General features: G+C 50.4%; 1 protein-coding gene across 1 annotated transcript; it reads left to right on the top strand.

Annotated features, from left to right (window-relative positions):
• Window positions 1-356: 356 nt before the first annotated feature.
• On the top strand, window positions 357-9345 carry MED29 (mediator complex subunit 29). The gene is made up of 4 exons (XM_082231371.1): window positions 357-626; window positions 5166-5224; window positions 5326-5410; window positions 7535-9345. The coding sequence occupies exons 1-4, from the start codon at window positions 372-374 to the stop codon at window positions 7760-7762; spliced, it is 627 nt and encodes a 208-aa protein (XP_082087497.1). The 5' UTR covers window positions 357-371; the 3' UTR covers window positions 7763-9345.
• The last annotated feature ends 1383 nt before the right edge of the window (window positions 9346-10728 follow it).

Below are 10728 nucleotides of genomic sequence, written 5' to 3'. Positions count from 1 at the left end.
CGAAGCCCGCTGGGAAATGTAGTTCGGGCTGCTACGTCAAGCCACTTCCGGGAAGAGGGGAAAACGTCGCAGGCCGCTTATGCGCGCGGGAAATCCATTGTTTGGGACCTACAGGTGTGAGGGGAACTGCCATAGCGCGATATAGCCGCCCTTCCCTCACGCAGAAAGAAGCCATCCCGAATGGCATGTCGGGAAATGGAGTCCTGGCCGCAGTGCATGGTGGGGCACATAGCGCCCGCCGCCGCCAATCAGGAGTTCTCGTGCGCAGTGCATGCCGGGATCCACCCCTCCCGCGCCTGCACCCCGCGCTGCATGCCGGGAGAGGTAGTCGAGAGGAACTACGGAGCCGAGCGCGCTGAGGCGGAGGCAAGATGGCGGCGCCTCAGCAGCCGCCTCAAGCGCAGCCGGCGCAGCTGACGCTCCTGCAGGCGCAGGTGGGGCCTCCCTCGGGCGGCGGGGCGGCGGCGGGAGGCGGGCACCCCGGCTCGGCGCAGGCCGCGGCCGGAGCGGCTTCTCTAACGGTCGGCCAGGCTGCCGGCGGGCTCCAGCCTCCCGCGCAGGCGCAGGACTTCGACCCGGTGCAGCGCTTTCGCCTCCTGCTGCCGCAGCTCAAGGAAAGCCTGCAGGTGAGGGGCGGAGCCAGGAGAAAGGGGCGGGGCTACTGGACCGTTTCCGTGGAGACGGAGTTCGGGAAAGGGGCGGGGCAAAGGGGTGGGCGGAGCTTAAGCTCTGTGCGTTTACTTAGGTGGGTTTCTAGTCCCTAAGAGCGGGAACATTTTTTTTTTACTGTATTTCTTTTATTTTGTCGGTGTATATACTACATTTTTTAAGATTTGCCTTCAGAGCGTCTTTAAACCTCTTTTGTTGACCACCAGCATTACGCTTTCCATTTTTAAGTTGGGAATAGAGTAGTTGCTTTGGAAGACGATCATCAGGCATCCGGACAAAATGACCCGTCCAACAAAGTAGATGTTGAAGAATCATTGCTTCAACACTGGTGATCTTTGCTTCTTCCAGTACACTGATATTAGTTTGCCTGTCTTCCCAAGTGATGGAATAAACACTCCATGACTTTCTTAAAAAATGACTCGCCTCTGAAGGATAGCAGCTAAAGAATTGCAACAAGTGGATTGGTGACATTTTCCTTCCAAATTATAGGAAGGGCTTTGTATTCCAGCTTCACCTTCATTGGGTGCAGGTATTTTACGTTCAGGATAAACAGGGCTCCGTTTTTCGCACCCACAGCACTTTTAATTGTGCTTTTTTCCGTGGGGGGACACAGGGGGTCGCATTCCCCTAAAGATTTTGTGAATCTAAGTTTGACTTCCTTGAGGGATGGTATTTCAATATAAGTAGGAAAGTGAGAGTAAAGTTGTACCTCGGGTTAAGTACTTAATTCGTTCCAGAGGTCCGTTCTTAACCTGAAACTGTTCTTAACCTGAAGCACCACTTTAGCTAATGGGGCCTTCCACTGCCGCCACACAATTTCTGTTCTCATCCTGAAGGAAAGTTCTTAACCAGAGGTACTATTTCTATGTTAGCGGAGTCTGTAACCTGAAGCGTTTGTAACCCGAGGTACCACTGTAGTGGTGTCCGGCCTGTGGAACTCCCTCCCACCAGATGTCAAAGAGAAAAACAACTACCAGACTTTTAGAAGACATCTGAAGGCAGCCCTGTTTAGGGAAGCTTTTAATGTTTAACAGACTATTGTACAGTGGTACCTTAGGTTAAGTACTTAATTCATTCCGGAGGTCTGTACTTAACCTGAAACTGTTCTTAACCTGAAGCACCACTTTAGCTAATGGGGCCTGCCGCGCTGCTGGAGCAAGATTTCCTTTCTCATCCTGAAGCAAAGTTCTTAACCTGAAGCAGTATTTCTGGGTTAGCAGAGTCTGTAACCTGAAGCGTATGTTACCTGAAGCTTATGTAACCCGAGGTAGCACTGTACACTGGTATTAGTTTGCCTGTCTTCCCAAGTGATGTGTCAAATTTTTCGGAGATACCATTGGTGGAATCTTAGGCTAGCCGGAGAGGGGCAGTGACTCCCGGTCACTCCCAGTCATCTTCATTGCTTAGTGGGGGATTTGAGCCCTCTCCTGAGTCCATCACACCACACTGGTTCTTCAAATGTGGGGCAAGTAGGGCAGCGTGAAATGCAGTGGCCTTTCGGAATCTGTTGTGAGCTGATAGCCCAGCGAGGCCTTTCAATTCTCCCTCCCCAAAGCCAACTTCCTACATGTGCTCTGCCAAACCTAAGCTGCTGAGCAGCTAGCTGCCCACCTTTGAGAAACCGCAGCTCTAACGCCTAGGCAGAAGAGCAACGTCCAGCCACTTTTGATTGATGAGGTCTGCGTGGAGAGGGTAACAACGTTCAGATTTCTGGGCATTGAATTACAAGAGGATCTGTCCTGGAGTGTCAACACAAGGGGGCTTGTGAAGAAGGCGCAGCAGAGACTGTACTTTTTGAGAATACTAAGGAAAAGCCATCTTCCGCAGAAACTGCTGCTTGCCTTCTATCACTGTGCCATTGAGAGCGTGCTCACTTATGGCTTATGTGTGTGGTACGGAAGCTGTACTACCCGGGACAGGTTGGGGTTGTGCAGAGTTGTTAAGGCAGCAGAGAGCATTGTTGGCTGCCCACTCTCCACCTTAGAGCAGATTTATGCCACAAGGTGCCATAGGAAGGCACTGGACATAGTTAAAGATCCATCGCATCCTGGTCACTGTCTCTTCGAGCTCTTGCCGTCGGGATGGAGATACAGGACGATGAAGACAAGAACGAGCCGTCTTAAGAACAGCTTCTTCTCCAGAGCGATCTCGGCCCTGAATGGGAAGCCCAGACTTTGAAAGTCATCTAATCTCCCTTGCTGTATTATACTGTATTGTTTAATTAGTGTTTTTATGGAGCAGTCAAGTAATTTCGTTGTCCCCGAAGGGGGCAATGACAATAAAGATATTTTATTATTATTATTATTATTATTAGGCATCGCTCCCCTCTTGGGAATTGAGGCACGCTCCTCCTGCCTCCCCTGCTCTGGTCTCTCTTCCACAGCCCTCCCTTCCCTTTCTGTTTCGCAAACGTGTGGTTTCGTTTTTGGCTTTGTTTTTCCCGGAAAGCCCTTTGCCGAGTCAGACTTTTTTATTTTTATTTTTATCCCCGCGTTTTGAAACGGCTCTTGACTCTTTCCGAAAGAATGAGGCATCAGTTCCTTGGCCCAAATATATAAATTGCTGAAGCGGTAACTTTTTTCCTCCCCTCCTTTGGTCTGTGTGGCACGGGGGCGAAGAGAGCCAGAGTCCCGTGGTGGGGAATGGATGCTTCACCGCCCCCCAGGGCTCGTGTCCAAGGCTTCTGGTAAATGAATCAGCGTGGCAGGATGAGCCTCCGGGGGTGGGGTGAGGGCACCTTTATCCCTGTGTCAATATCCCTAGAACGAGAAACGGAACAGGCTTCGGCTTGGACCCGGAGGCGTCGGCAGGCAGGTTTCCAGGATTGGGTGGTTTTTTGTGTGTTTTGTTTTGATACCTTTGAGCTTGCCCTCGCGTTTCCTGAGCTTGCGAGGTCCTGGAAACGAAACCGCAGCTCTCGGAATCGCTGCTTGCTCCCAGCCAGCTATTTCTGACTCGCTGTGGCCTTGGGGTAGAATTTAATGTGCCCTGGGGCTCGGTTTCTGTGGAATAGGAAGCTGCGTAATAATAAAAATATTTCCTTTTAAAAACATATATATATATTTTTTGGTTTTACAAATATAAATTTATAACCTTACCAAATACACATTCATATAAAGAGAGTACAGTGGTACCTCGGGTTAAGAACTTAATTCGTTCCGGAGGTCCGTTCTTAACCTGAAACTGTTCTGAAGCACCACTTTAGCTAATGGGGCCACACGATTTCTGTTCTCATCCTGAAGCAAAGTTCTTAACCTGAGGTACTATTTCTGGGTTAGCGGAGTCTGTAACCTGAAGCGTCTGTAACCTGAAGATTCAGAGTGCAATCTCGAGACTTCCCCCTATCCCCTCCATGGGTCCTAGTGTCAACATTTTCAACTGCATATCATTTCGTAATCTGTATTTTATATCTATCCATATTGTCCATAGTATTTGTTTCATTGCAAGCGAGATTAAAACCCTGCTCGCGTTTTCATCTGCTTACAGTGGTCTCCTAAATAAATTATGCATCTTCCCATTCTTTCTTGGAAGTTTTCGTCTTCTTGGTCCCTGAGCTTTCCGGTCAGTTTTGCCATTTCAGCATAGTCTAACAGCTTGGTTTGCCATTCCTCTCTGGGCTAGTAGCATCCATGTTGCTGTTGTTGCATACCTATAATAAGATGGTATCCAAAAGGAATAAGCAGATGCCCAAATGAAAGGATTGGGGAGAACTGGCTTGGCAGCAGGGCTTGCCAAAAGGATTGGACAGCAGGGTGGTCTTAGCAGATTGCACACTTAGCATGACCCAACACTGTGATGCAGCAGCGATAAAAAGGAAATGCAATTCTAGGCTGCATCAGCAGAAGTCTAGCATCCAGATTAATGGGTGTCTTATTGTATTTTAATGTTGTGAATTGCCCTGAGCTCTGTGGATGAAGGGCAGTATACAGATTAAATAATAATAAAGTCAACACACTGCTCTGTTCTGCTCTTGTCAGACTCTACCCGGGAATCCAGTGGTGCTGCTGAGAACCTGTGGCCCTCCAGATGTTGCTCCCATCCACCCATGCCATTGGCCACGCTGGGTGTTGGGGGTCCAGCCAAAATAGCCACTCTTTGTTCCAATAAACACCCTCTCAGGCTGCTGTCACAGAGCCACTGAGCAGGTGGCTAGGCCCACAGCCATAATTCATTCCCAATCAACGGTTTGGTTATCTAACCGTCTTGATTCCCAGTGTCACAAAGCCACTGAGAAGATGCCGGGCAAACTGCCCTTTCGAGCCCGGATCAGGTGTTTTGTCTCGAAAACGTGCTTGTTTGCTTCGTGCTAAAACCAAAACTTTGCATCATTTTAAGAAACCACCAGCATATGGTACGATTATATTTGCACACCTGGCCAGGCTCCAGAGGGGTGTGCGTGTGGGTCTTTGGTAAATGTGCCCTCTTCCTGCCACAGCTGTCTATCGCCCCCAATTTGTAAGCCGATATACTGTACTCTCTGCCTCTTGCGTTTGCAGAGCTTGATGAAAGTGGCTGCCCAGAACTTCATCCAGAACACCAACATCGACAGCGGACAGTGAGTTTTTGCCCCTACCCCTTGCCCGGCTTCTTTCTCCTCTCCCCTCCTCCCCCTCCTCCCTAAATGCAAATCAATGATCGGCTTTCCTCTCCTTCCAGGAAAAGCAATGATGGCCCCGTCCAGAGAGTGGACAAGAGCCTGGAGGAATTCTACGCCTTGTGTGACCAGCTGGAGTTGTGCCTGGTGAGTGTCCCAAGAATGTCCCGTATTGGCAGCAGGATCAGGCCTTATGAAACGCTCCCTCCTTTTTCTTTTGCACGGCACATCATTAATTGGCGAGATTCACCGCCGCAAGTACATGTGCTCGGGAGCACTGAAAGAATATCAAACAGGCACGTACAAAGCGAAGGTCAGCCAGTAAGAAATTAAATCCCAAATTCACAGCTGGGCAGCGTCGTCATTAGGAGCAACCCCAATGCCGGAAAATAGCGAGCAGGCTTTCCAAGTCCTCCAGATCTCATTCGTCAGGCAAAGAAGCAGCAGGGTTGGGAGTAGGGCGCGAAAATCCAACTTTGGTGTTGCAGCCCTGAAGTCTGGATTTGGCCCTGAGATGGGAGAATGCAGACGGAATCAATCCTTCGTGCTGCAGGTTGTGACTTGGATTTATTTATTTTGTGCAGTTCTGTATTGATGTAAATTCAGAAGCGCAAATGAACCCCACAATTGAGGTTACAAAGCAGAGGTTGTGTTTTTCAAATAAACAGAGAGCAGATAAAAGGAGCAAAAATAAGAGGAGCAAGAAACGTCATGATGACCCAGGAGAGTTTTGCATATCTGCATTGGGCACATAGGAAATAAGATCCCATAAGCGACGTAAAAGTGTTCTGGGATCTCCATACCCTTAGAAACGCACGCTGTGCAAGTTGTTTTCTCTGCAGCAGCCAGAGCCTACATATTCTTGTACCGCAACGAGAGGTCTTAAGTCCTGTAGTGCTTTCCATTTCTGGGCCAAAGAGGTACTTCTTGCAGCCATGTTAAGAAGTTTCTTAGGTTGGAAAGCTGCTGTTTGATTGGCCCGCAAATTTAATTGCATTCCAGGGGGTTGGACTAGATAGCATTTGGGGGCCCTCCTAACGCTAAAACTCTCTGATTCAAAAGGGAAAGTTGTGGGGAGGCTTGAATGGGGGAATGTGTTTACAGTGGACGCTCGGGTTCTGAACGTGATCCATGCGGGAGGCACGTTCACAACCCGCAGTGCCGTGTCCATTCTGGTACTTCCGGGTTTCGGCACGTCCGTAACCCAAAAAACCGCAACCTGAAGTGTCTGTAACCCGAGGTATGACTGTGTACCGTATTTTTCGCCCTATAGGACGCACCGGCTCATAGGACGCACCTATATTTGGGGGGGGGGGGAATAAAGGAAAAAAATTATTTCCCCCCCCCCTGGCGTGGGGCTGGGGAAGCTCGGGCTTTGGCAGCTTTGGCATCGCTCTGGGAGCTTGCTGGGCTGAAGGAGGGGAAAGCCCTCCGCCAGCCTTCTCCCGCTGTCCCCCGAGTTTGCGGGGCTGGCGACGGGGAGGAGCAGGCTTCTCCCTCCCCCAGCCTTCTAGCCAAGTCGGGGGACAGCGGGAAAGGCGCGCCGCGCCTCTCCCGCTGTCCCCCGATTTCGCGGGGCTGGCGATGGGGAGGAGCAGGCTTCTCCCCCCCCCCTCCGCCAGCCTTCTAGCCAAGTCGGGGGACAACGGGAAAGGCCGCTGCGCCTCTCCCACTATCCCCCGAGTTTGCGGGGCTGGCGACGGGGCTCTCCTGAAGCCTGGAGAGCGAGAGGGGTCGGTGCGCACCGACCCCTCTCACTCTCCAGGCTTCAGCGAAAGCCTGCATTCGCCCCATAGGACGCACACACATTTCCCCTTCATTTTTGGAGGGGAAAAAGTGCGTCTTATAGGGCGAAAAATACGGTATATTTCTTCCAAAACGTCGGGGGGGAGGCATTCCCACCATAAGTGGGGAAATGTCTCCCTGCTCCTGCAGCCGCACCAATATTCTTGTATTTGATGCCATCTGAGATAGCTGCCTAGCTGCAATGCTCTTCCCCATTTTTGGAAAATATAAAAGCCCTGCTGTTCCCCGGGTCCCTGGTTAGACAGAGAGACTGATCGGCTGCTATTATCCTTGAGTACTAAATGGGTCCTCCACCTACAGAGGCAGTCTACCCCTGGGTAGCAGGCCCCAGGGACTAGCATCAAGGGGAAAGCTTTATTGCTTGGGTCACAGTTTCGGGGAGAAAGGGTGCTGGAATACCCAGCCCAACCCGGCGAGGCCAAGTTCCTAACTCTCTCTCCTTCTGATCTGCCTCCCCTTCCTCAGCGCCTGGCCTACGAGTGCCTCTCCCAGAGCTTTGACAGCGCCAAGCACTCCCCGACCCTAGTGCCGACAGCCACCAAGCCGGACGCGGTCCAGGCGGAGAGCCTGCCCTACACCCAGTACCTCAGCATGATCAAGTCCCAGATCTCCTGCGCCAAAGACATCCACAACGCCCTCCTGGAGTGCTCCAACAAGATCACAGGAAAGGCCCCCTCCCAGGGCGTCCTTTAGGGCCGCCTGCAAACTGTTCCTGCCGGACGTTTTGGTTTGGACCGCTGGGCCAGAGTCAGTTCCCGGCATGACCAGAAGGAGGCAGCCCTGTCAACACAGACAGACAAGGAGCAGGGAACCCCATTGTGCTACCTCTTCTGCTTCCTTCCTTCCTTCCTTCCTTTGCAAAGTCCTCCCAGTCTGCCCAGGTCTTCACGTTGAGTCCTCTGTTCAGGTTCCCGACAGGACTTGTCTCCATCTGGGTCCGCATTGGTTTCACATCTTCCACAACTTCTAACCGAAACGCCAGGAGCTCAACTCAGATGCACAGAAACCTTTTCGCTTACAAACAGTTCACTTGTCAGAGGAGGATGCTGTGGAAGTACGACAAATTAAAATTCTCCTGATCTACGGGGCCTCGCAATCTGCGGGCCTTTTTTTGGAGCTGGCCAGTCAATATTTTTGTTCTTTTTTCTTCCTTTCGGGAGAGAGATGCTTGAGGACCACCCATAAGGAGCAAATCTGCAAATCTAACACCCCCCCCCCCAGTTCTGCAGGTTCCTTAGCCAAACCTTTCCGCCTGCCATTGCGGTGTCCTCTCCACACAGAAACCTCCCTCCTGGAAAGGATCTGCGGTTCCCTTTTGACTCCCTCCTTTAAGTCTCGCACCTTGACTTTTTTCTGGAAGACGGGCCTGTGCGAATGTGTGTGTAAGTTTGTAGATTGATCAAATGCATAATTCTGCAAAAGAGACTTCCTGGAACCCTGTGCAGAACTCCCGCCTGTGGATTTTCCTTTCCTAACCAGTACAAAAGGGGAAATCTGACCCAGTAGTCTTAGTTCAACCTGTCTCTACCCTGCCGTCCATAAATTGGGTGCCCCTGGCAGGATTAAATTATTTCTCGCAGGAGAAGAGACCCTGCAAGCAAGTCTCTTCACACACCTCACACCATGAATCCGGGAGGGACTGCAATCTTGTCTGGTTTTCATCGCTGCGTTCTCTCTGCTCGCCATTTTATTTTTTTCTGCCCTGGGGGAGCGTGTCCTTTTCCATTTCTCGTTGGTTTTGCTCCCTGTTTTCGTGCAAGAAGGAGAATTTGCCACCGCAGAGAAGACCTGGCCTGTCCCCTGTTGTGGAAGACTTTCTCAGTTACTGTCTTTAGTTTTCTAGTGTGTGTCCTTTTATGATTATCATGATAAAAAAAAAGGCATTGGAGTTGGGTCCAGACTTCAGGCTGCAGTCCTCCATAGGTTTACCTGGGTGTAAGTCCTATTGGTTTCAGTGGGACTTACTTCTGAGTTCACTCTTCTGCGCTAGCTGTCCTGCCTTGAAGACCCACTGGCAAAAAGGGAGTAAGCTTGCCAGAACCAGCTTACATTCCATTGATTTCGGTGGGCCTACTCTAAGTAAGACTAGGTCCGGATCCAACCCATTAACCTTTTCAAAGAGCTTCGTTTTCTTCTAGGCTGCCAGTCTTGGTGACCAAGGCAAGGCAGTTCTGTTACTTTGTACAGCAGCAAAGGATTCCTTTGTGATTTATTTCCCCAATCCATTTTGCTCCTAATAATAATAATAATAAAAGTGTTCATTTTGCTTCTCTTAATTCCCAGCTCGGTTGCTTTCGTTTAGATCAGAGCAGGGGAACCCGTGGAACTCTGGGCATTTCTCAGCAAGGCTGAGAGCCAGTTTTTTCGATGAGAACCAGCGTGGCATAGTGGTTAGAGTGTTGGGCTAGGACCTGGGAGACCGGGGTTCAAATCTCCACTCGGTCATGAAGCTCAGTGGCTGTGACCCTGGGACAATCGCTGCCTCTGTGTGTTAATGTTTCCAGCAGCAAATGGCTGGGATACACCCACCCACCGCTGAAGTTCACAAGCAGCAAATGACGGTGATGGCTTCCATCTGGTAGACTGCTGCAGTCCAAGGAGGTTCCATTTAGCTGCTGTGTGCGATGTTTTCTTCTGAAGCAGTAAAAAGAGACAGGGAGGGAGGAAGAGAGAGAGAGAAGTGAGAAAGGGAGTTCCAAGCCCCACATTTCTGTTCCCAAACCTCAACTAACTCAGTCTATCAATTAAAAATATATATATATTCGTATCTGAAGAAGTGTGCATGCACACAAAAGCTTATACCCAGAACAAACTTATTTGGTCTCTAAGGTGCTATTGGACATTTTTAAAATATATTTCGACTGCATCAGACGAACACGGCTACCTACCTGAGTCAAGTCTATCAATGGCTGCGAGCCACAATAGCTGTGCTCTGTCTACGCAGCCCGAGGCAGCAATGGATCTGAATGCCAGGTGCTGGAAGCTGCAGGATTGGGAGCTTGTGTTCGAATCCTGTTTGCGGGTTTCCCAGGCCAGCCAGTTGGCCATGGTCACTGGCCTTAGGTGGGTCACTGACCTAATCTGGCAGCAAGACTCCTCTTATGGAACCTCCAGGTCCTGAGGCAGTCTATCTGCATCCAGAGGTTCTTAGGGGCACTTGGCCACTGTGAGAATGCAGGAGGCAGGTCTTGGTGGGCCACTGGCCTGAACCAGAAGGCTCTTATGTCCCTATGGAACCTCTAGGTCCAGAGGCAGTCTATCTGAACTTGTAGGTTCTTCGACAGGCATAGGCAAACTCGGCCCTCCAGATGTTTTTTGAGACTACAATTCCCATCATCCCTGACCACTGGTCCTGTTAGCCAGGGATGATGGGAGTTGTAGTCCCAAAACATCTGGAGGGCCGAGTTTGCCTGTGCCTGTTCTTTGAGGTATTTGACCAGGGGGAGAGGTGGGAAGGGGAATTCCAAGCTCCACATCCCTTATTACACATCAAGGTCCACATTTCTGTTCCCAAACCTCAGCTTCTTTAGGTTCTCATGGAACCTCCAGGTCCAGAGGCAGTCTATCCAAACTTGTAAGTTCTTAGTGGTATTTGGCCATGGGGAGAATAATAATAAAAAAAAATTATTTATACCCCGCCCTCCCCAGCCAAGACCGGG

Source organism: Podarcis vaucheri, assembly GCF_965113315.1.
Source record: "Podarcis vaucheri genome assembly, chromosome: 7".
Classification (NCBI taxonomy): domain Eukaryota; kingdom Metazoa; phylum Chordata; class Lepidosauria; order Squamata; family Lacertidae; genus Podarcis; species Podarcis vaucheri.
Note: the sequence above shows the minus strand (reverse complement) of the source record. Positions and strands in the feature narration are given on the sequence as shown.